The sequence below is a fragment of the Lolium perenne genome, chromosome 2 (genome assembly GCF_019359855.2).
Source record: "Lolium perenne isolate Kyuss_39 chromosome 2, Kyuss_2.0, whole genome shotgun sequence".
NCBI lineage: Eukaryota > Viridiplantae > Streptophyta > Magnoliopsida > Poales > Poaceae > Lolium > Lolium perenne.
Genome location: NC_067245.2, coordinates 1,631,326 through 1,654,531, shown reverse-complemented (window position 1 = coordinate 1,654,531; position 23,206 = coordinate 1,631,326). Strand labels below are relative to the sequence as shown.

Here is a 23,206-nt window from a genome sequence, read left to right as displayed (position 1 = left end):
CGCGCTCTTCCTTCTAGCCTCGGCGTCAAGCCGTTTTGCCTCAATATATGCAATTTTGGCCTCGACGTCCATCCTTTGAATCTCAATGGCCTTTTTGGTGAGTTGAGGTAGATGGCATTAGAGACCTCTTTTTTCAGCAGCCTCTTCTCGTCCCTTTTAACCATGGCGGCTTGAGACTCAGTCATGACCTCCAAGGCCTGGCTCAACGCAAGGGCTAATGCCTGCTGGGCAAGATAAATATATGTATATATATGGGAAGACCCATGGATTCTAGCAGTCCATCTAGGAAGATGGCAACTCTTCAGAACTCATTGATCTGGTTTCATGGAACTACGCCAGGTCGGGTAGGAAACTTTTGGGCATCATCACAAGACAAGGAGCTTCGATGATAAATCCAGTATGGTCGGCGAAGGTGAAAACTTTGTCCGAGTTCTCTAAATGTACCATACCAGTTTCTAAAAGAAATTCCCAACTTTGTCTAGATACAGAGGTATATAAACATGTTTTAACTGTAGATTCATCCGTATCTAGAAAAGTTTGCGAAGCTTTTTTAAAAAATGGAGGGAGTAGTAGCTTGTGCCCGGTGTGCAATATTTACTGTCAGGATACACTGCAGTTGTTCTTTCAGGCACCCGATATAATTAATATCCACAGCCAGCCCTACCTGCTTGTCGAAGACAAAAGTAAACCCACGTAAAATCATCACTCTAATAATACCACAGCAGGATTCCAGTTTCCAACACATCAAAGTAACAATTCAAATTTCTCTTCCTGATTTCATGTCATCCAACCGAGGAAATTATTATCTCCAGAAAACAAAACTAAAAAGACTTAACTCCCGGGGTTTCAGACAAGAGGTCCACAAATCATAAACTGCATGTGTGTATGTAGGAGCAGTTACATTGCGAAATCTACTGGGTCATTCCGATTGGAGCTACCGCCTAGCATCCATGCCCTCAGTGGTGAGCAGCTGCCTCCTCCTTGTGGGGTTTGGTCGCCTGGAGAGCAAGCAAATATATAACGAACAGTAAGAAACTACCAACAAGATGAATAAATTGAAGTACCAGATAGGTGTAACCAGGGTAGAATATATATAAAAAAATTATTATATGCTGATGTTTCGGCATCCAATTCAGTAACATCTAACATTACAGAGAGATAAAAGAATTTGACCAAGACAACCTTCATACAAGCAGGTTTTGTTAGTTGCTAATAAACAGAAGTAATTGCATGATCTAGAGAGTACTGGGTCTAATATCAAATCTCTGATCAAGATTTACGTAAAACTAGGAATCCTAAGAATCAGCAATGTGGAGCTAAACATATGTACAATCATAGCAGATCATCTCAGATTTATGAGATAAGGGCATTTATTTGGTCTCCTTAAATTAGTTAGATATTACGAGCAACGTATGAAATAAATCGTGTTGTCAATCAATAAATTGTTTTCCACCAAGTGTTTCCAATCACATGTTGTTGACTAAAACATAGGAATTCAATCGATCTTCACATGTCCTGGACAGGAGGTAATAAACAAAATACATGAATCTACTCGCAGGAAAGAGTAGTTGCATGCATTACCAATAACAAGAAGTATCCAAGGATACACTTAGAGAACTAGTACCTCCTATCGGATGTAATCAACGTGGGATTGTAGCTAGCGTCCACATCGATTTTTCCCAACCGGAGGGAGTAGGTTTACAAAAATATTTTTAACACCATGAGTCCTAGCTGAATGCAAACCTACAGGTCTTGTACACATGCCAAAGACACGAACAGAAATCACAGAGCATTGGCATGCATCCCAGCAATTTTAAGCTGTGTCCCAATAACTATCGCTTTAGATAGTAATCGTCACATAACGGCAGAACAAACCACTAGGGTAAGACACCACACAGATACAAATTGAAGGAATAAAGCAAGTCATATGTTGTTCAGAACTAGTTAGTGATGCTTCATAATCATATAGAAGGAACTAAATCAACTAAGCATGCCAATCTGGTTACAGGCAGACGAGCAACTATCGGCCGAAATTGGTGTGACAGCACAAGTGTTTATGCCCCTATAGCATGTAGTACGGTGTCATCCAGGCTAACACGAAACAAATCAACCACCGACATTATCGACGCTGCAGCTTATCCAAAACATTAGACTAATAACTTCAGATACCAATCCAACCCTAGAACCGCGACCAGCCAAAACCTCTAAGTCCAAACCCTACGGACACAGCAGAGCAAGAAGGGGGCACCGAGGACATGCCACTCCATCGTTAAAGCTAGCACAGTTGATCGATCGCAAGGAATCGCGGATGGGGAGATTGGGCCTTGCGTCGTTACCTTGAGGATGCCGAGCTTGACGGAGCCGTAGACGACGCCGATGCCGAGGGCCGACACCCTAGCCACCTGCAACCAACACGACGAAAAAGAGGGCCAGTCAGATCCGATCTATCGAGGTCGGTCGCGGATGAAGCGAGAGATTGGGTCAGGCTGGTGCGTGGACGATTACGAGGGCGAGGGTGCTGACGCCGGAGTAGGGTCCCGGGACGAACGGCATGTCGGCGGCGGCGGGATCCGGGAGGAAGAGGAAGGGGGTCTCGGTGGGGGAGGCTAGGGAGACGGAAGACGATGACGATCGATGAAGAGGAGAGCGGTAGGGTGGGCCGGGCCTTATAAGGGACTGTAGTGGAGTCGTGTGGAGGACGGAGAGCTGCGGGCGGGCCCCGCGTGTCATTGGCTGGGGAAAGTGGTCGGAGACGGAGAGGGGTTTTCTTCTTGGAGCTCAAGAAAGGCACGGGACTCGGGGAACAACACGGACGCGAACAAGCAATTTTCTCCACCCGACTACTACTACTATCTGAATTTACATAAATTCTTAGTACTACTATATTTTTTGAGATGGAGAAATTTATAGAGTTAATAAAACCGCTGGCTACAAATTATTGCCGTGTTATCTAACTTCTCCTTCAAATATGCCTGTCCCATAACAAAAAAATATACGGCTATAACAAGGACTGCCATAACGTATTTTGGACAGAGGGAAACCTGCTATCTCGGTTTTACAAGAGAATCAAGACCGCCGAATGTATCATAGGAGCTCCCTCAGCAGGTTTCAGCATTCACCCAAAGCGGAAATAACACCAATTTTCTACGGACAAAACAAAAATTCACCCTGCCGAATGATAGGACAAATCTAACTGGCTACATAAAACAGTGGAAACTTTTTTGCAAAAACAAAAAAATGGACACATTCTCTACAATCATCAACAAAATAATGTCATACAACCAACCAATCTGACACTAGCTGACTTGGCACAAATTACATTACATGGTTAATCAATATACACACACTGTCAGTCACTCAGCTCACCGGTTCGTCCACTGGGCGGGCTCCGCAAAATATGTTACTACAAAAGGACTACTTCCAAAATAAAGGGCAAGAATAAATTACAGACACAGCCGCCGCTTTGAGTGGGGATAAGCTTAACCTGATCACCTAAATTACACCGTCGTTGCGGCGGGTGGTGTCTAACTGCAGCTGCACACACCATGTCAGTCAGGGTACCATCAGATCAGGCTACAGTGGAGGAGGAGCTGGAGGGGTCTTCAGCTTTGGGACCTTGAAACTGGAGTGGAAGAGTACCTGCTGAAGCGCAGGCGACCCAGCAGGTTTCAGCTGCATCCTCGACGAGCAACGTCCGAGGGCCAGACCCTGCATGCAGCAATTGGCATTATGTCAGCACATGTTGTTAGCTTCCTTGAACAAACTAAAAGCCCAAGAAGATCTTCAGCAATTAGAGAAAAGCAGAATGGTGATGACTCGGCACATGTTAGCTTCCTTGAACAAACTAAAACTATGTCTGCTAGAGGAGCCTAAACAGGTTTCATCCTTCATGACAATAACAAGAGAAGGACAACTCCCTAAATATCATTCAAAATAGCTAACTATAATGCAACTTCAGAAACAGGTTATGCAACTGAATCAAGCAAGAGGACACCTCCAAGGTGTAATTATCCTCAACCTACAATAGCTCAATGGAAAAATTTGTATGTGTTCCATAAGGGTTTCAACAGAACTATATATGAAAGGATCTTGACCATGATATAGTTAAAGCTTTGATTGTGATTGCCGAGATGTTCGGAAACAAAGGTTTCTCTATAGTCTCAAGAAAACTATCTGCATTAAAAACTTGCAGAACACTCGCCTAGTTTCCAACTTTCCATAACTTCACTATTCGTCCACATTTACAGCAAGATACAACTCATGCAGCCCCCACCAAGAATTACGGCATTATAATGCGAGGATGAAATACTGGTACCGAGAACGACATGCTGTCATCCTAGTATCCTACTCCTGGCATCCCAAGTGTATCTGTGAATCTGTGATGGTCCTTTATGAGCATCTACGGCTCACATGATGCTCATCTAAATTCCATCAACCTTACTATGTGTCCATATTTACAGCAGGCTGCAACTCATGTGCCTGCCAAGAATTAGGACATAGATGAGCAAAAAGTCTCAGTGACATGTCCTACTATTAGTCTCCCAAGTCTATCTGCGATGGTCCTTTATGAGCATCTACAACTCAAATGATGCTCATCTAAATTCCATAAACCTTATTATGTGTCCATATTTACAGCAGGGCGCAACTCATGCGGCCCACCAAGAATAAGGACACGGATGAGCAAGAAGTGTTGCAGTGACATGTCCTATTAGTCTCCCAAGTGTATATGTGATGGTCCTTTATGAGCATCTACGACTCACATGATGCTCACCTAAATTCCATCAACCTTATTCTTTGTCCATATTTACAGCAGGACGCAACTAATGCGGCCTACCAAGAATTAGGACATAGATGAGCAAAAAAGTTAGTGACATAAGATGAATATTGATTTGCTGTTCTACTCTTTGCAGGGTAGGTGTTGTTTTTACATAGAAATGCACAAACCAGCAGTACAAGGTTATAGATGGTAGTCAAGGAACATATTTGGCCACTTCTTAGTGTCCTTGAATGCATGTGTGCTAGCTGAAACAACCGTTCGCCAAATGCTCACCTAAAATCTATTAATTTTACTTTTTTCCATAATTATAGCAAGATAGAACTCATGCTGCTCTAATTAGACATTAGAGTTATTGATCAAAAATTGTTACACTACCGTAAGAAAATTACAAATTATACTATGTATGAAGAGCTGATTACAACTCATGCAGCATATGAATTAGGACACTGTAACTGATGAGAAAAGTTATGAAATGATAGTATGTCTCTTTTTGCATGTTAGGCTTGTTTATGCATATAGATGAACAAACTAGCGTTACAAGGTTACCCCATTAGATCGAAAGTGATAACCTGGTAGGTCAGAAGCATGTTTTCTCCAGTTTTGTCTTGTCGGTAAGAGTGTATATGCAATGGTCCTTTATGAGCCCCTACGACTCAAACAATACTCGCTTAACTTACATCAGCTTATGCAACTTGTGCAGCTTGCCAACAAGACATTACAATCAAATGCTGTTACAGCCATAGGAAAAGTAAACATTACTACTTCTATAATAGAAGCTTGCAGTCTAGGTTATCACTGGAGCATGTTACTACATGAATGATATACTTGGGCATGGACTACTTACATTTGATAAGGAAGACGCACACTGACGCTTCTGACTGGTCTCAGGTTGATCTTCTTCTACCATTTTCCTCCGAGCATTATTTTTGGATTTGCCGCGTTGAGAATGACCTTCGGACCTAGACTTTCTATGTGTCCCACTGATATCCTGCTTTCGCTTTTGACTGGCCTGTAGGTGCCCACCCTTGACCTTCTGGATTTCTCCATCTTTCTCACTGGCCAAGGAGTGCAGTTTTTGTAGCTTATCCTCCAGAACCAGTATCACCTTTTTAGCACCATTAGCTTCTGCTTGTAATCTACCAATATCATCATCCTTCTTTTGGGCAGCCGCTTGCAGCTTTTCCACCTTCTGCTGAAGCCTTTGTGCTGCTTCAGTAGCCTGTGCTGCCTCTGTTGTCTTCTTCTTAAGGAGCGAGCCGTACTCCTTCTCCATCGTCTTGAACTGGTGCCACACAAAATCCTTTTGAGCAGCCAATGCAGAAACTTCCTTATTCTTCTCTGAGCTCAGGTTCTTGTATGCTATTTTTAACTCCCTTATCTCAGCTCTCCAATCTCGTCCACTGTGCTCATGTTCTCCAGTGTTCTCACTAAGCTCAGGAGAACTTTCAACTTCCTTCAGTTTTAACTAAAATTAAGAAGAAAAAAGAGCAGACACGGAACGATAGGTAATGAGATGGAGAAGTTGTACTCCATTCTTGTGAGGACTAAGTGACGCAAATCGGTAAGTACCTTCAGTTTAGCGTTTTCTTCAGCCAAAGCTACGGCATACGTTTTAAAATCTTCCAAGTCCTCATCTTGGTGGTCTACATTGAGCACAAAAGGCGATGATATCAGTGTACAGTAGCAACATAATATTATCGCCATTCAGGAAAATACTATTCTAAATGGATTGAAAAGCAAAACAGTAGTGGTCATTATAGGTGGGTAACTATCACCAGGAATCACGGTTGTTGATGAATGTGTATGGAGTAATGAGCTGTAGATACATCAGAAAATATCAGCATTGGAATACTGGTTTGATGTTCAACAATGCAATAATGCGGGTACTTGTTGCATGATTAACAACTTTTGAAGTCCAGAAATTAACATACAGATTCAGTTACCATCAAAGTTCTCGAATTTCTGTGTAGCGCAGAACACAAAATGGACCAAGATTTTTGATCCATTACATTAGCTCTGAACAATATAAAGTTTAACAGATCTTATCAATGCACAGGCAAGTGTGACAAATTTCACATCAGGCATTTCACATTGAACAGAAAGATGATGTATTTTCCGCTGGTAGCAGCAAAGTAGCACTAGGAAAGTCACACTAACCCAAGCATCCTACAGTGACCACAAATAAAGATGGAGACATTTGGCAGAGGTAGTAGCCCTGAGAAACAAAAAAACATCAATCCGCAGCGCACAAACCTCCCATCCCCAGCCCGGAGCCCAAACAAGGCCAAAAAGATGCAAACTTTGCACCTAGGGCCACCTAAATCCCTAAAACGAACCCTCAGCTGTCGAATTCTTTCAGCAAATCGACGAAAGATCCCCACAAGAACAGGCGGGCGAGGGTGGGGAGGGTCTCTTCTTACCGGCGTGGATCTGGTAGCGCCGCAGCTTCCGGAACTTGACCCCGAGGAGCAGCTCCAGCTTCGCCGCGTCGCACCTCCGCAGGCACGCCTCCGCCGTCCGCGTCTGCAGCGAAACCCTAGCCAGCGTCAGCCGCCGGCCGAGCGGGGAGAGAAAGAAGAGCTTCTATCTAAAGGAAGGGGGAGATCCGGCCAGGACATTACCTCGTTGAGGCGGCCCCGGAGGAGGCCGTGGCGGGCGAGCCAGAAGTCGTGCTGGACCCTGAGGAGCGCCTCGAGGCGGGACCGGTCGGCGAGCAGCGCCTCGACGTGCCGGTGGTTCTTGCGGAGGATGGCCACCATCCGGTCGTAGACGCGCAGCCACTCGGCTCGGCCGCCGCCCTCCGACGCCGGCGAGGCGGCGGCGGCGGCGGCGGCGGACATGGGGTCGGGGAGTGTGGGAGGGAGATGACCGTTTGGGTATTTCGGTCTTTACCGTTTCGATCTCGTGTGCGGCAAAATGAATTGGTGAGGAGCCTAGGCAGCAGGCGATTTACACAAAAATAACCCTTTGTTGCAACTATAACACAGACTGACCCTCCGGGCAAACTATTTCACCCATCTAACCCTTTTGTGTGGCGCCCCTCCCATGGGCGCCACACATGGCAGTGTGGCGCCCGTGCCTGCGGCGCCACTCTCCCAGCCGACATGGCGCCCTCGACGCTGAGCTGGTGCGCCGATCCGACGTGGCAGCATGTGTGGCGCCCATGGGAGGGGCGCCACACTACTCTTTATATATAATGTCTGTCTAGAGATAACAGAAGACTGTGGTAGCTCAATTGGATGAAGTCTTTGCTTCCCAACCCGAGGTCTTGGGTTCGAACCTCCACACCACCCAAATTTATTTTTATTTTTTAAAATTATGCTAGACATTGTAGTATGTTTAAAACATGAAATCTAGCCTCGTACTGTTTTGTAGAGTTTTTTTTTATCTTTCACGTGATTAGGGAGTAGGTTTGGCGAATAATTTCCAAAAATGGTGGCGATTGTGCGATGCATCACTGCATCACGCTTGTCAACTACCAGTGAGTGTTGCTTTCTGGTTCCCAAATGTATGCTGCATCCTGCTCATGTCATCTTTTGCACCTACCTCAACCTATCTATCGGCCAAAGAGATTCAGAAATGACTGCTAGCAGCAACAACTGGCTTGAAGACGCCTAGAAGCACTCATCTCATCTCTGCTGGTGCCTTTGTGCAAGCCTGCTCCTTTTTTTAGCGTGTCCCTTCTGACCACGGCCTAATCATTGTGTTAATTAGCCCTCATGCATAATTGTGTCGCCCTGTCTAATTCGAGGCTCAACGCACCCCGTGACCTCACTAGCTCGCATGCAAGTTGGCAATGGCAGGGATGGTATAATGCAGAAGCTAGCTAGCTCCCCATGTGCAGCTAACTAGGGTTAGATGTATTGTTATATCGCCATGATCTTTAAGCGCCGATGCATTAGCCAGGTACACGTACATTGGCCCATTGCTTCCTTCACCAAGTTCTTTGCTAGTGCCTAATTATCAGCTAGCTGATTTTTGATTTGGCCTCAAGTCAGATTTTGATTTTGGTTCCAGTTGAGCACGTCCGTTTCAACTGATTCTCTTTCTGGTTGCTGTTTTTTCCAGTTTTTTTTTCTTTTCATACCCGAAGCAGCTCCTTCATTTAGTCCTAATCATTAGTGGGCATTGTGCAAAATTAAATCTAATCTACATGAAATTTCACAAGGTTTTAATGAGATATTTTTAGTACTCTCTAGACACATCCAAATATAGACAAATCTAATGTTTCATGGAACAGAGGTTGTATTTACATACTACACAAGAGAATGAAAAGAAAAAAACATAAATAGACAATGTGAAATAAATTAAATGTGAAAATAACATGTACTATATGGGTGAAACATTGAAGAGGCATAAAAATAAATTAGGGTGGTGTGGAGGTTCGAACTCAAGACCTCGGGTTGGGAAGCAAAGGCTTCATCCAATTGAGCTACCACAGTCTTCTGTTATCTCTAGACAGACATTATATATAAAGAGTAGTGTGGCGCCCCTCCCATGGGCGCCACACATGCTGCCACGTCGGATCGGCGCACCAGCTCAGCGTCGAGGGCGCCACGTCGGCTGGGAGAGTGGCGCCGCAGGTACAGGCGCCACACTGCCATGTGTGGCGCCCATGGGAGGGGCGCCACACAAAAGGGTTAGATGGGTGAAATAGTTTGCCCGGAGGGTCAGTCTGTGCTATAGTTGCAACAAAGGGTTATTTTTGTGTAAATCGCCTAGGCAGCAGGGGAGAACCAGGGAAAGAGACGGGAGGAAACAACCGTTGTTTTCCGGTTTTCATTTACCTTCAAATGTTTTTTTCAGCTGCTTTTATATTACCTTCGTTTCAAAATATAAATTTAATTAGTTTTTAAAATGATTAAATTTCTAAGCAGAGGTAGTATGTGCTTTAAAAGTTTGAATATATGAGATATGTTAAACTTGCTCTTAGGTCCTTTGCAGTCTGCTATCTTGAGTTCTCGGGTGGACCATAGGGGTGAGCATCCCTCTAAACTCGATGGTCAAGCGGATTTCATTCCCTCATGAGTGTGTATCCCCCACCCATAAATGGGAGGCCGGGGAAAAGGAGGGAACCCTCCGGGATGGGCTGCAACCAAACAAGCCCTAACGGGTGTGTATCCCTCACTGGTGCTTGTCTCCTTCTCGGCTTGCCACCATCGCCATATTCCGCTCAGTTGCCTCCCATGTCATGGCCATATTCAGCTCAGTTGCTTCCCGCCTTATATCGTGATCGGTCATGTCAACGTTGACTTCTATGTCTCCTCAAGTGATGTAACAAATTGTGTGTATACTCCAAGTCACTAGCTATCTATTTAACATGCAACCAGCTCGAGACAAAGGCATGTGCTTCATAGAAAACTTACAGAAGAGACTAATGGCAGGCGCGGGGTGCTAGAGGGGACGCGGGAGAGGAGCCTCTCCGGCGAGACCACGACAGTGTCCAAAGATGAGTGGGATGCGTGGAATTAGTCGACGACGGGACGAAGGAAGAAAAAGTGAAGAAGGGGATCGCCAACGTGCAGTGCTCGGCTAGCCCGTCAAGGTGGCTGCGGGGTCGCCGCATGTGGAGGGTTGGCAGCGAAGTTGCTTCCAACTTGCAAACCGCACCCCTACCGGCAGTGGAAACAGAGCCTCTCAGCGCCTTTCTCAAGTCGGTACACCTCACCGTTGTCCTAACTAGGTACCTTGGTGGTTGGGCCACCTGGAGTGCTAATCTTCGGGCGGTGCCTGGATCCTACGACATCCTAAAGGGGTGGTCAACTCAACCAGTAAGTGCAATTGCGTTTTCATGTTTTAGGTTCTTTTTTGGCCTACTTTTTGACGGATTATTTAAATTTGTAGCCGCAAACAACAACGGCGAACGGTCAACGGAAAAAAGGTTGTGAGTTGCACTGCAGTTGTAGCGCATTTTTTCTATACAATTTGTTTCTATTCGCGAGCATGCACCATGTAACATCAATTCTCTGTTTTTCATGGCAATATATAAGATTTTATACGGCACAACTTGTGTAGGATCTTGTTTTAGAAAGGATCTACGGGATCTATTCTTTTGAAAGCGAAAAATATGTTCAAATATTCTCTTAATAATTGAAAACATACATCTGTGTTATATATGGGACACCAAAAAATTGTTGCTTCAAATTCGGCCTACATTTAGAGAGCCCAAAAGGATATATATTTGAGAGTGAATAGTGTGAAATACTATTCGCAAGAATTTATCTTTCTGTTTCTCTAAATGTAGATTGAGTTTTGAGATGATTTTTTTTTTTTTTTGTAGATGTACGTCGATGAAGAGATCCTATAGAAGCATAGGCGGACCTAGCATCCCTCCAGCCCGGGCGGCCGCCCAGGCTTCCGGCCGACCGACAGGCTTATTTTCGTCCCTATTTTACATGTATTTGATACAAAATTAGCACACTAAGCCTATTTGCCCAGGCTTCAAAAAAATTCTGGGTCCGCTTATGTATAGAAGTCTCCACATATTTTATATATGGTATCCGGCAGCTGGAACAATGAAGCGAACTAACGATCTAGGCAGTGTTGCCAAAATCCAAACACTACACTAGATAAGTGTTAGTATATGGAGTACAAACTAGAGTGACGCATCCACAGTTATAATTACAGTTAACATCATCACATTGGTTTTGACGGGAACATAGCGTCGTTTCGCGGGCTATAGTTTTTTTTTTCTTTTGGTTGCTCATGCATGTGACACATGTGGTTCCGTCGGCTATAGCTAATTTCTCTAGCCACCAGCTATACATCTGTTCCAGCTATATATTTGTTCCCATATGGCTGCACACACCAGCGGATCGGCCACTCGGAATCCACAATCGTTTATATATACACACCTGCGCACACTCAGAATCATTCAAGATCATATAAAAAAAGAGATCATCGATCTATCCATGGTTGCAATGACGATAGTCTCGTGGGCATACCTGCTGGGGGCCGTCCCGCTGCTCTGCCTGGCCTTCTGGCACGCGGCGGACGCGTGGTACCGCGCCGCCTTCTTCCTCAAGCACGGCAGCAAGAAGGACAGCAATGGTGTCCGCCGTCGCCTCCCGCCGGGCCACATGGGCCTGCCCTTCCTCGGCGAGACGATCTCCCTGCTCTGGTACTTCAAGCGCCTGCGCCGCCCCGACGAGTTCATCCGCGCCAAGCGGCGCGCGTACGGCGGCGAGGAGGTAGGAATGTACCGGACGCACCTGTTCGGTTCCCCCACCGTGGTCGTCTGTGCGCCGGCGGCCAACAAATTCGTGTTTCAGGCCGGGGGAGACACCTTCGGCGTCCGGTGGCCTGTGCCCGAGCTGGTGGGGCTCAAGGCCATCGGGGTCGTCGAGGGCGGCCACCACACCAGGCTGAGAGGAGTCATCGTCGGCGCCATCAACCGGCCTAGCTCGCTCGCTCCGGACAATCGCCGCCGTAGTGCAGCCGAGTATCGTGGCGGCGTTCAACTCTTGGGCCGGCATGGGCACTATCGTCGCCTCCGACGAGGCCAAAAAAGTAAGTGAATTAATGAAGTACTACTACGTACATTACATTATTCAATTAAATTAATATATACGGCACTACCGTAATACTAATATGTTTACCTAGAAATAGTTTTCTCGGTCAATTAAATTAATGAAGGTACATTATTCAGGTGGTGTTCACCAGCATTTGCAAGATGTTTGTAAGCATGGAGCCGTCGCCTCTAACACATAAGATCAACCAGTGGTTCACCGGCTTGCTCGCGGGCCTGAGGGCATTGCCGGTAGATTTTCCAGGGACGGCGGTCCACGAGGCTCTCAAGTGCCGCCGGAAGCTGAATACCGTGTTTCGGGAGGAGATAGAGGCGAGGAAATGTATGGGCAAAAAGTATGACGATGTGATGAGCGGGTTTATGGAAACAGAGGACGAGCAAGGGATGAAGTTGAGCGATGATGAAGTGGTGGACAACATCTTGTCTGCCATTGTTGCTGGCTACGAGTCCACTGCCACCGCAATCATGTGGGCCATGTACCACCTTGCCAAATCCCCCGACGCCCTTGCCAAACTCCGGGTAAGCCACATCCATATCTTGACTATCCCATATAGTGGTCTGACTATGTAGGCCAAGCAAACTCCTACACATCAACCAATAATGTTCACATAACTCTTCTCTAGAAACAACGCTCACAGCATAGCTTTCCACACACATACATCGACTACTAAAGACTAGATTCACCCGAGTTTGAAAGTTGATAAAGTTCTATTCAAAAAAAATGACAAAGTCACTACATACATGTAGCAATCGACAAGAATGTATTTTCAATTTTTCATACTAAAATAATATGGAGTAGTATTAGTCTCTAATGCGGCATTACTTTGATACGTTGGAATGTAGATACGACCACTCTCCTAACCATCCAACCACATAGTATGGTTACTACCTCCTTGTCTCAAACCCACAATAGTGGCACATCCAATGGGATGGCGGCGGCGGCCCACATAATATGGTTCATACTACCCCTCGAAAAAACCACTTGTTCCTCCTGCTGAACTTTTTCTCCAAAGAAAGCTAGCCTATTAACACCTCATAGACATCATCATACATAAATGAACATTAGTAAGGCATTTTCTAACCAAGATTAGCTTAAAACCTTAATATTAATGACCCGGAAAGGTACCAAATCGTTTTCTACACTACATTTTCCATACCTTTCCAACCATAGATGCTTTTAAGATATTGTAGCGCAAGGAGATGTCCCGACTAAGCAAAATTTCATATCGATAGGAGGAGAATGTGGCAATGAGCAAAGCGAAAGGTGGCTCGTATTTTATTACGCACGACGACATCCCAAAGATGAAGTACACGGCGAAGGTAGTGGAGGAGACGATCCGCATGGCCAATATCGCGTCAATGATGCCTCGAGTGGCGAAGAGGGATGTGGAGTACGGCGGATACACCATACCAGAGGGGTGGCAGGTGATGGTGATGGTGAGGTCGCTCCACACGGACCCGAGCTACTACCCAGATCCACTTACCTTCAACCCTGATAGATGGAGTGTAAGTAGAATAAATAGAGTTTCTTAATGCTCTTTTCTATCTAATTGTTTAAGTTTGGCATTAATTAGCTAATGAGGATTGACGAAGAATTGATAATGGACAATGCAGGAACCAGCCAAGCCAGGGACGTACCAGGTGTTTGGAGGCGGGTACAGGATCTGCCCCGGCAATATGCTCGCCAAGCTGCAGCTCACCATCATGCTCCATCACCTCTCAATCGGCTACGAGTGAGTACTAGCTAGATAATATTAATTCAGATACCCAGCTATAAGAGTTTATCTAATCGCCAATATGGTTTTACTATACAAGTAGTACTCCCCTCTGCCCAAACGCAGCTTAGTACTGTAGTACACTTGTACTGCTGAACATAGTATACGGATGCGTCAATTAATTTGATCTAGAGGAAGTAGATTTTTTTTTTTGCTCAATTGTATTGTCTGTTTGGAATTAATGTGGCTTTCATTCGTTATGAATTCCAGATGGGAGTTGCTGAATCCTAACGCTGAAACTAATTACCTTCCGCACCCAAAGCCAGTGGACGGTGCAGCCATGGCCTTCCGTAAGCTTGCTACATAATGATAAGAGTACAACTGTTTGATTACCGCCACCAATCTATGTCTACATGGAGTATGTTAATTTGGATGTAATCATGATCATATATCAGATCAGCAGCTAGTTAGCCTATCATTTCGACTTGCTCATATTCTCTATGTAATCCAATTTCATGAGCTTGATGCTTTTTGTAGAAGAAAAGTTCGGATGGTGCTTTTTTTTTGTTGGAGAAGAAAATTTCGCATCAAGAAAACTCGGGCTGACTTTCTTAGATAGCATTTAATTTGAATCTACATCCAAACTACAATGCGCGGAATCTGCCGCCACCAACTGAGCAACTATATATAAAATATTGTTAGACAACATTATCTGAAGACCGCTTCTGCGGCTGAGCAAGTCTCTGACGAGCTGCCTAGTCTAGCGCACGTTGTGCATGCCTCCTCTTTAGCACGATCCTAACGGAATTCAGTTTAGCTTACCCCACGAGGATGAATACTATGCATTGAGTTCAACCTGAATATCAAAGCTTTCATATAAGTTGCCGAATCAAAACGAAGAATCTACATTATAAAAAAACTATGCATCAGTTCTTCAAGGTTCTTACATACATGGTCAAACGTAAGTCCATGCTAGCACTGACGTGAAACAACAGTTTGGGAGGAGCATGTGAACTTCAATTCACTGACAAAATGGAACCACATACTATGTGCAGTGCCTACACAACTACAAATAAACTGGAGCCTCAGACCAAACCATTTGCCTAGATAAACTTCTCTCTTGCTTACTTCATGCCCTCCTCATCCTGGGGTCGTTCTGCAGCAGTGCCCAGCCACCAACACTTCAAAAGCACCCTGAAGTTCTGTTAATGCAGTAAAAAACAGGCACTGTCTCAACAGATATTATACTACTAGCCTTATGCCCGCACGTTGCTGCGAATATGAAATAACATATCAGCATAGTTACTAAGACACTTCAGGCATGACATGTGAGAGTACCTCATTTGTTCAAATATAAAAACAGAACCGAGTTGATCCAGGGGCGCGCGAGGTTATCAGCATTAGCGAACGGGTAATGCTACATCTACGGACAAACTTTACGGAAATCTCTTACGGAATGTACACCGTGGCAGAGCCGGCAGGGTGAAAATACAAACCGTTCCCGGGTTTTCAGCAAGGGATAAAATTTGACCCAACCATTTTCGGCCACGTTCGTCCGTAGCCTTTCCGTAAGCACATCAATCCGTAAGTCTAGCATTATTGTTATCGCTACAGACTATGTCTACAGACTACATCCACAGGTTTTGGTTGCAAATGAAGTGATAGTGCCTTATTTGTTCTCCTCTTCACACCACGGCTGTTCACTACAACTTAGATCTCTTTATCGCTAAACTTTAGCTCAATCCTCGAAATTATTTAGTGAAAAGCAAAGGTGTGATCAATATTTTTTTCCCAAAATCGATCAATTGTTGTAGACGTAGCCTGGTCTTAATCTTTTATTTTATATATTACTACCTCATATACTATTTTATTCCTAAATTTAATTTGTTTAATCAAAAATTGAACAGATGAAAATAGGAGTGTTTGATTCATCACAGAGAATAAATGAAGCACATAATGAGCAGAGGCAATTCGCAAACCTGCATCCACTCCATGCAGCATCCTCCAAGCTAACTTGAAGGGTGTCAATCCACTCGAAACTACCGTTTCTATTAGTTGATCAGCTTATTATCTACTCATAGGGGTGTGCAAAACTCACACCGTTTAATCCGTTCAAACCGGGCTAGTGGCAGCTGGTTTATTTTTCTTCACAAACCTACATATTACTTGCAGTTTGTTACAAAAATTTGAATTAAGCTATAACCAAAACCGTGACACCGTGTTTGCCCACCCTGATCTACTCACTTGATCCAAATAAAATAAAATTTAACTCAACCTATAAGAGTAATACCTAGAGAATTACTTGCGGGGTTTGATATCTTTGCCATAAAACTCAGAGTGAGCATGTATAGGTGCATGTAGCGGTGTGTAAAATAAAAAAATAGATCTCATAAATCAAAAAGATTATCAAGCTATGCATGTACCATGCATTCACTTTGGTCTTCCGCATTGGATCACGGCCATGTCCCGCTATATGTAAAGAGATGAGCGAGACTATTGTCAGATCGGGACACATGGTCATGATCCGGCGCCTGGTGGAGCTCGGCGTGTGGCAAAGTTCGGCCACCCATGGTACTACCGCACGCGGATGCGCATGACACACTTCTACCCCTACCTTACACGGCTTGCTCCAACAAATTAATTAGAGGCGGAAGATAGGAACAACAAATGCCGGCTGTTGTTGTCGTGCACACTGCATAAAATTTTATCGCTGTGGAAGATCAAGGGGACTTGTCCATAAGGAACCTCTGGCCACCCTTGGTCTGCCCGCCGCCGCTTCTGCATCCACATTCTCCTCCGCCCTCCACTCCGACAAAGAGACGCCTCTGCATCATATCGGCGTCGTGGCCGTGCCCATCGCCGAGCTCAATCAGATCGGCGTTGTGTCCGTGCTGCCCAGGAATCTCTTTAGCTCGTCCTATTTTTTGTTGATGAAATTTTTTCTCAGCTGTGGTCCTCGTTTGTTTTTCCTCTTTCTTTTTTGCGGGGGCAAAGGGATGGTATTAAGCATATAAAAAAGTGTTACAATCCCTCTAGCCCTATCCCTAACCAGCTAACAAATGACTTGCTACATTTTGTGATCTAGGAATCTTAACAATACCAGCCACTCGTCCACAAGTTTCTGGCACGTGGACGCGAGCTCTAGGTAGACGCCGTCTTTGCGGGCTGCCGGAGGTAGGCAAACCTAATGAATCGACTCTCAGCCATTGCTGCCTCTGATTGTTTCTTCAACGTGTCTCGTGTGATACCTAATTAATCGATCCTCATCCATTACCGCCTCTGATTGTTTATTCAACGTTGTCTCGGCTGTAATCTAATTAACCGATCCTCTCACAACGAGCTGGTCAGGGACGTCATAACACAATACTGAACTAAGCTAAGCTAGGCTCGTGTATATTGTAGCCTAAGCTAAGCTAGGCTCGTGTATATTGTAGCTAAGCTAAGCTAGGCTCGTTCGGATCGGACCCTGCTCCTTGGGTGCCAGCGTGCGCTGCCAGGACTACCAACTGACGCGGAAAGACGTAGCGATTGGGCCAGGCCCAGGAGAAGCAACGGACGGAAATGCACTGTGCGGACCTAGGACGGCCCATCAGCGAAGCACTGGACGTGACAGACGACAACCTATTTTAGTACCACCTCGCTAACACGGCAAGAGGAATCAGTCGCGGGAGGAGGACGTGCGAACGGTTCCTTCGCCGGTTTTCTTTCCTCGAGCTGGTTTTCCCGGTTTTCCTTGTCGTGGGATCGCTCCAGAGCACAGGTTTTTGCGGCAATCGAAGGAAGCGATGGTTTTTTTTGACGTACGAAGTGGTTTTTCCACGTACGGACACCACGGATCGCTGTTTAATAGTAAAGATATGCTAATTCTTCTGACTTCTAGAAACAAATTCAGAACCTGACAGAACAAAAGACAAAAAGGCGGCAACCAAAGTATGAGTGGTGTGCTGAAACAAACAAGAGTTAATTGGCCTTTGTTGCCGTTTTACCCTTGAAGTCAATGTACTCCCTAACACTTAGTGTTGGTACTGCCTAATACTTGTGTTGGAGAAGTAAAACAACTCTTGAATCCACGGACGAGTTCGGCGTGCCCATCGAGCAGGACCGCCACGGCACTGATAAAGGCGTTGACACCGATCCTGCAAAAGAAAGCAAGAGGATCAAACTGAAGTTTTCACGGTGTTAAAATCCAAAATAAAAAGAATTTGTAGATGCAGGTGCTCGTGCATCACAGACTTCCTGCTAACGAATTCGCTCTGGATCACCAGGAACTCCTTGTGCTTCTCGGGTTTGTCCGTGAAACTATCTTTCACGCTGCGGAGGTACAGGAGTGCATTGTAAATCGCCAGCTTGTCCGGAGACCTTCAGGGCAACAGGATCAAACGGAACACCATCAGAATACAGAATTGCGCAAAAACCAAGAATCACAGCCAAGATGTATCAGTTTGCTTGTAAGGGCATTAAGATCAGTGATGCTGCTTCAGGAAGTACATGGCGTTTCCATGAGAAAACCAGAACAGCAAAATTGCAGAAAGAACAACTATGATTGTAATAATTTTTCTTAAGTGCTTTCTTGTATTCATAAACATTCAATCATTTTACTGTATCAGCTTGCTTAATTTCTGCTACAACTTAAGAGATTCTCATCTCTATCGAAATATTGATATGATCCTCCGGGAAATATTTATGCATTACTTTCTGCAAAAAGATCAGAATATATGTTTATCACATGATGTCCTAAAATGAATGCTCGCTACTTTCCCCATTTGTAAAACATGGTAACTGTGACCTGTCACTTAGATTTGCTAATGTTTACTGATTGGCATATATTCCTGCTCATGGTACAAGTGGGTCTGATTCTCCTCTGTGTTTGTGAGTTCCATTTCAGTAGGTTACTAGGTTGGGATGACAGCAATCAAGTGCATCCTAGGTAGTGCTATTTTCTCAGTAGTACTCAAGTTTTCATGAATTGCAATTTGCAAACTAACTGTCATAAACACTTGTATACTGATTATTTTCATAATAAAATTTGCCCATTCACACCAAACTGGACTAATTTTTTGCATACTTTTCATACATCTCATGTTTCGGTCAGTTATGAAGGAAGAATGGCTGGCAGAGTAGCACCTGCTTTTGCAACTGCCCATACTCACCACCTACGCGAATGAACACGACTACAAGGGTCTAACGCATATCTTAAAGGGTAAAATGTTTCCAAGAGCTTAAGTTGTTTTGTGCAGCAAGTAATTAAGGGCATGTATGCGTAGATGTCAGGTAGTGCTGATGTATTTGATATCAACTTTGATGTGGTGTTAAGACATTAAAAAAGTTGCAAGGATATAAAGAAAGACTACTAAGTCTACAAACCATTCAAAAATATACTCATCTAACTCATGAGTGTATTTACCGTTTGCTTTCAGTGTGCCCCTTTCCGTCGGCTTTGGCCTTATTGTCCCCTTGCTCCACCCCCTTTTTTCCTGATACCATCTTCTTCTTAAGAGGCTCTAAAACTTTCCTATGTGTTTCCTCATCATTTCCATTCTGGCCATCATTCTATTAGCAAAATAGCAATTAGTAAATTTACATGGCCAGTGAAATCAAAACCAATGCTAGACCAATAAAATAGCAACCCAAAAGGAAGCTTTTCAGCAAATGAGAGACAGAAATATAGACAAATGGGGAAAAAATCATGATGAGCACAAGTTTCAGAGATAAAATCCTTGATATCTCTAAAAAAGCCTTCGACATAGTGTTTTAATGCCTCTCATTGATATCATTCAATCAATATTGAGTTGTTGACCAATCTCCGGTTTTAAAAAACATACCCTACACCCTAGTCAATTTAGCACTCGCTCCACAAGTGCATTCCTAATGGCCCTATAGATATCAAATATCATAAAAAATCCAATTCCTTAATTTATTATAAGTCCATGTTTCCAGCAAGACATCTCATGCATGTATCTTATCATAGATTTGGATCGTTGTACATCTCGAGCACAAAATGGAGTTGTACTCAGGAAAACCCTGATCCGTGGCGAGCAACTAACTTGCAGGCTGTGACTTTGGATAAGCAAAACATTTTGACTTATGGCAAGGCATGGCTCACACAATTATAACAAGGTCTGGTATGAGCCATTCAAAAACTTGGAATTCGGAAATGAAATACTTACACTAGATAAGAAAGTGGCACACTTGCGCTTCTGGCTAGCCTCAGGTTGCCCATCTTCTGTTAGCATTTGCTTAGAAGAATAATTTCTTGTTTCCACCACTAAAGCAGGACCTTCAGAACAGCCTTTTTTGGGTGTTCCACTCGTATCTTTCTTGTGTTTTTTACTTGCCTCAGGTTGCCGATCCTTGCATTTCTCAATTTCTTTGTCTATCTTCTTGGGAGTAGAGTCCATTTTTTGTAGCTTACTTTCAGGTACCAATTTCCTTTTGGCCTCGGCTGCTTTCACTCGTGCTCGCAATTTGCGAATCTCCTCATCCTTCTTTTGGGACGCCAGTTGCAACTGTTCTACATTCTTCTGAAGCTCTAGCGCTGCCTCACTATCTCGTGTAGACTTATTGTTCATGTAGCTACGTAAATCAGCATAGTCCCGCTCCAGTGTCTTAAACTGGTCCCTGACAAAATCCCTTTCTGCAGTTATTTCAGCAACTTTCTTATCCTTCTCTGAGCAAAGGGCTTCATAAGCTTGCTTCAATTTTTGTAGCTCTGCTTTTAAATCTTCTGTTATGCGCTCGTGGTCTGCAGGATTTTGACTATGATCTGCACCAGCGTCAACTTCCTTCACTTTTATCTATCATTACAAGAAGCAAGGAAGGCCACAAAACCATGAGTAAAGAAACTAACGAGATGCACAAGCTGAGCTGCAACTTATGTTTCTGTACGCACCTGAAATTCTGCGTTTTCTGCAGCGAAAACATCTACAAAAGTTGCTAAGTCCTCCAAGTCACTCTGTTGGAGTTCTACAATGGATGGAGCAAACAAACGCTATCAGTAGCAACATAAATTCAGAAGACTTGATGATCTTTAAAAAAAAAAGAATCTACATTCCATAAAAAAATAAAAAGGGAAATCTAATCAGTCATATAACTAGTTATTAATTGGTTAATTCATTAGTTATAAGGTTTCATTTGGCTGCCTGTTCTATGCCTAGGTATCCACGGTAGCAACAAAAAATCATTTACACTGGGCGATCTGTTTGAAAAAATTATCTACATTCCACAAAAATAAATAGGGAATCTAATCAGTGATATAACTAGTTGTTCTTTTTTTTTCCAAAGATGTAATATAACTAGTTGTTACTTGATAGTTACAAGTTTCATTGGCTGTCTGCAGCACGCTTAGGGCTCCACAGAAGCTTGTGGCTGCCACTGAATAACTAAGATCACACAATTACCAAAGGATCATTTAAAAAAAACTAGAGTGGAGCAGAGTGGAAAGTAACATGCAGCACAACTCAATACCTTAAGTCCTTAATCAACCAAAACTGTCACATGAGGACATAAACCTCCAAACATTTCCTACGCAGTAGCTTGTGTCCCAAATCCCCTCCCATCAAATTCGGTGATAAAAAAAAAGAGTTAAGTGGCTCCTAAATCTGCAGATATAAGCACTGAGCTCCGCACACAAAGATAAAACTTATGTCCCAACATAAAATTAGTTGATGGATGAATCCCAAGATTGTTTAGAAATGTCAATCGGCTGACTAATGCGGAGTAATTGACTATCCCAGATGCTGCTAGCAGGAATCCAAAATCGAAATACAAGATCGAGGTGTAACAGGCTGACAGCGTGTAGCAGAGTAGCAGCTAGCTGCGGGAATTGGTTATCTTACCGGCGAACCTCTGATCATCCCCGGAGGGCTGCAGGTGGATGTAGGCCGCCTCCCAACTCCTAACGCTCTCCTCCGCCTGCCGTTGCCGTTAACCAGCATACATACATGAGGAACCCAGAGAGAGAGAGCGAAACCCTAGGAGACAGAAGGGGAGGCGAGCGCGCTGACGGGTCGTCACCTGGAGGAGGCGATGCTGGAGGAGTGCGTCGCGGGCCTCCCAGAACTCGTGCTGGAGCGCGTTGACGACCTCCAGCCGCGCGCGGGCGGCGGCGAGCGCCTCCACCTGCGGCAGAATCGCCACGACCCGGCCGTACAGACGCAGCCAGTCGTCCTCCCCGTTTGGCGCCGCGGTGCCGTCGACGGCCATGGAATTGGAATTGGAATTGGACGGAAGAGTGGAGAGGTTGGGAGACGGCATTGGTCGGCCGGAGCCGGGGCTGCGACTGCGAGGGGGTGAGGCGAGGCGGCGCAGTCACAGTGCCACACTCCACTCCACAGTGCTAGCTTGGGACGGCTGGAGTTGGACTAGTGTCGAGTGTCGTCTGCCAGCGTGCCCACTTCTTCTTGGCGAGGTCCCATTTATTACCAGGTTTCTTCGGACTAAGGGCATGTCCAATGCACTGCTCTAGAGGTGCTGCCTCACACCTTTAGCTAGGTTCGGGTGGTCCAAAGTAGGTTCGGAGGAGGAGGCAGCCTCCTCTTCAGGAAGTGGGATCTTTAGCCTTAAAAGCATGCTTTTTAGAGAGAGAATGAGATACATAGTGTCATATTTGTGGGGTCGCTCCTCTCTTTTTTTCTTACTAAAGTTGTAGCTTCTATTGGAGAGATAAAATTCAACATGTTGCTTCTGACAACTTTTTTACATGGAGCAACTAGTTGTTATGCCACCATTGCTCATGCCCTACGGGCACATACAATACGGTGTTCTTTTAGCGATGTCACATTAGATTTTTTTTTGTTGAAGAAAAGAGAATGAAAAGAGAGAAGACTGTCTTCCCTTAGCTAAGGGATCATCTCTTAGTAAATAAGGGAAGACTATTTTCTCCATTGTATAACACATATCTTCTCTTAGCAACAAATTTCCTACCAACATTTAATTATTAATTAATTTTAATTGCTAGATATGGTTGTAAGAGATAATGCATTGTATGACTTATATCTAATGTCTTCTCTAACTGATGTGGCAGGGTAAGGGAAGGCATGCCTTCTCTACCATTGTACATGCCCTAACTGCATCAGATAAATTCGCGTAAAAAACTACAGCGGCCGAAGGATACCCCCATTCGTGAGCCACAAATACGATGTACCCCAAATAAACGCCGATAGGTGCGTCGGTACCGCGATATGGAGA

General features: G+C 44.5%; 3 protein-coding genes, 3 non-coding genes and 1 pseudogene across 6 annotated transcripts; 1 reads left to right on the top strand and 6 right to left on the bottom strand.

Moving 5' to 3' along the window:
• Positions 1–693: 693 nt before the first annotated feature.
• LOC139835113 (uncharacterized) lies at positions 694–2,620 on the bottom strand. Its single transcript, XM_071825090.1, has 3 exons — positions 2,506–2,620; positions 2,337–2,402; positions 694–998 (listed from the first exon to the last, which is right to left on the bottom strand). The coding sequence occupies exons 1-3, from the start codon at positions 2,551–2,553 to the stop codon at positions 957–959; spliced, it is 156 nt and encodes a 51-aa protein (XP_071681191.1). The 5' UTR covers positions 2,554–2,620; the 3' UTR covers positions 694–956.
• Positions 2,621–3,233: 613 nt separating this feature from the next.
• LOC127330905 (uncharacterized) lies at positions 3,234–7,685 on the bottom strand. The gene is made up of 5 exons (XM_051356977.2): positions 7,399–7,685; positions 7,198–7,300; positions 6,347–6,420; positions 5,622–6,242; positions 3,234–3,708 (listed from the first exon to the last, which is right to left on the bottom strand). The coding sequence occupies exons 1-5, from the start codon at positions 7,615–7,617 to the stop codon at positions 3,574–3,576; spliced, it is 1,152 nt and encodes a 383-aa protein (XP_051212937.1). The 5' UTR covers positions 7,618–7,685; the 3' UTR covers positions 3,234–3,573.
• LOC127337332 (small nucleolar RNA snoR103) lies at positions 4,373–4,479 on the bottom strand. The gene has a single exon (XR_007873743.1). It is a non-coding gene; the product is annotated as a small nucleolar RNA snoR103 (small nucleolar RNA).
• LOC127337333 (small nucleolar RNA snoR103) lies at positions 4,548–4,654 on the bottom strand. The gene has a single exon (XR_007873744.1). It is a non-coding gene; the product is annotated as a small nucleolar RNA snoR103 (small nucleolar RNA).
• On the bottom strand, positions 4,723–4,829 carry LOC127337330 (small nucleolar RNA snoR103). The gene has a single exon (XR_007873741.1). It is a non-coding gene; the product is annotated as a small nucleolar RNA snoR103 (small nucleolar RNA).
• A 3,949-nt stretch (positions 7,686–11,634) lies between the features above and the next one.
• Positions 11,635–14,458, top strand: LOC127329581 (ent-kaurenoic acid oxidase 1-like; annotated as a pseudogene).
• A 3,475-nt stretch (positions 14,459–17,933) lies between these two features.
• On the bottom strand, positions 17,934–22,381 carry LOC127330904 (uncharacterized). Its single transcript, XM_051356976.2, has 7 exons — positions 22,034–22,381; positions 21,856–21,931; positions 20,910–20,983; positions 20,188–20,814; positions 19,425–19,570; positions 18,254–18,379; positions 17,934–18,156 (listed from the first exon to the last, which is right to left on the bottom strand). Exons 1-7 carry the CDS (start codon positions 22,271–22,273, stop codon positions 18,027–18,029), a joined length of 1,419 nt encoding a protein of 472 aa, XP_051212936.1. The 5' UTR covers positions 22,274–22,381; the 3' UTR covers positions 17,934–18,026.
• Positions 22,382–23,206: the final 825 nt, after the last annotated feature.

What these genes read in the sequence shown, in the direction of transcription:
- LOC139835113 (XM_071825090.1), bottom strand. Translation starts at nt 2,553, where the DNA reads ATGCCGTTCGTCCCGGGACCCTACTCCGGCGTCAGCACCCTCGCCCTC. An exon ending in GCGTCAGCACCCTCGCCCTC is followed by an intron (nt 2,403 to 2,505) that starts GTAATCGTCCAC and finishes TGTTGGTTGCAG; the next exon opens with GTGGCTAGGGTGTCGGCCCT. An exon ending in TCAAGCTCGGCATCCTCAAG is followed by an intron (nt 999 to 2,336) that starts GTAACGACGCAA and finishes CTTGCTCTCCAG; the next exon opens with GCGACCAAACCCCACAAGGA.
- LOC127330904 (XM_051356976.2), bottom strand. Translation starts at nt 22,273, where the DNA reads ATGCCGTCTCCCAACCTCTCCACTCTTCCGTCCAATTCCAATTCCAAT. An exon ending in GGATGATCAGAGGTTCGCCG is followed by an intron (nt 20,984 to 21,855) that starts GTAAGATAACCA and finishes CATCCATTGTAG; the next exon opens with AACTCCAACAGAGTGACTTG. An exon ending in GTGCCACTTTCTTATCTAGT is followed by an intron (nt 19,571 to 20,187) that starts GTAAGTATTTCA and finishes TTTTGCTAATAG; the next exon opens with AATGATGGCCAGAATGGAAA.
- LOC127330905 (XM_051356977.2), bottom strand. Translation starts at nt 7,617, where the DNA reads ATGTCCGCCGCCGCCGCCGCCGCCGCCTCGCCGGCGTCGGAGGGCGGC. An exon ending in TCCGGGGCCGCCTCAACGAG is followed by an intron (nt 7,301 to 7,398) that starts GTAATGTCCTGG and finishes GTTTCGCTGCAG; the next exon opens with ACGCGGACGGCGGAGGCGTG. An exon ending in AAGAAAACGCTAAACTGAAG is followed by an intron (nt 6,243 to 6,346) that starts GTACTTACCGAT and finishes TCTTAATTTTAG; the next exon opens with TTAAAACTGAAGGAAGTTGA.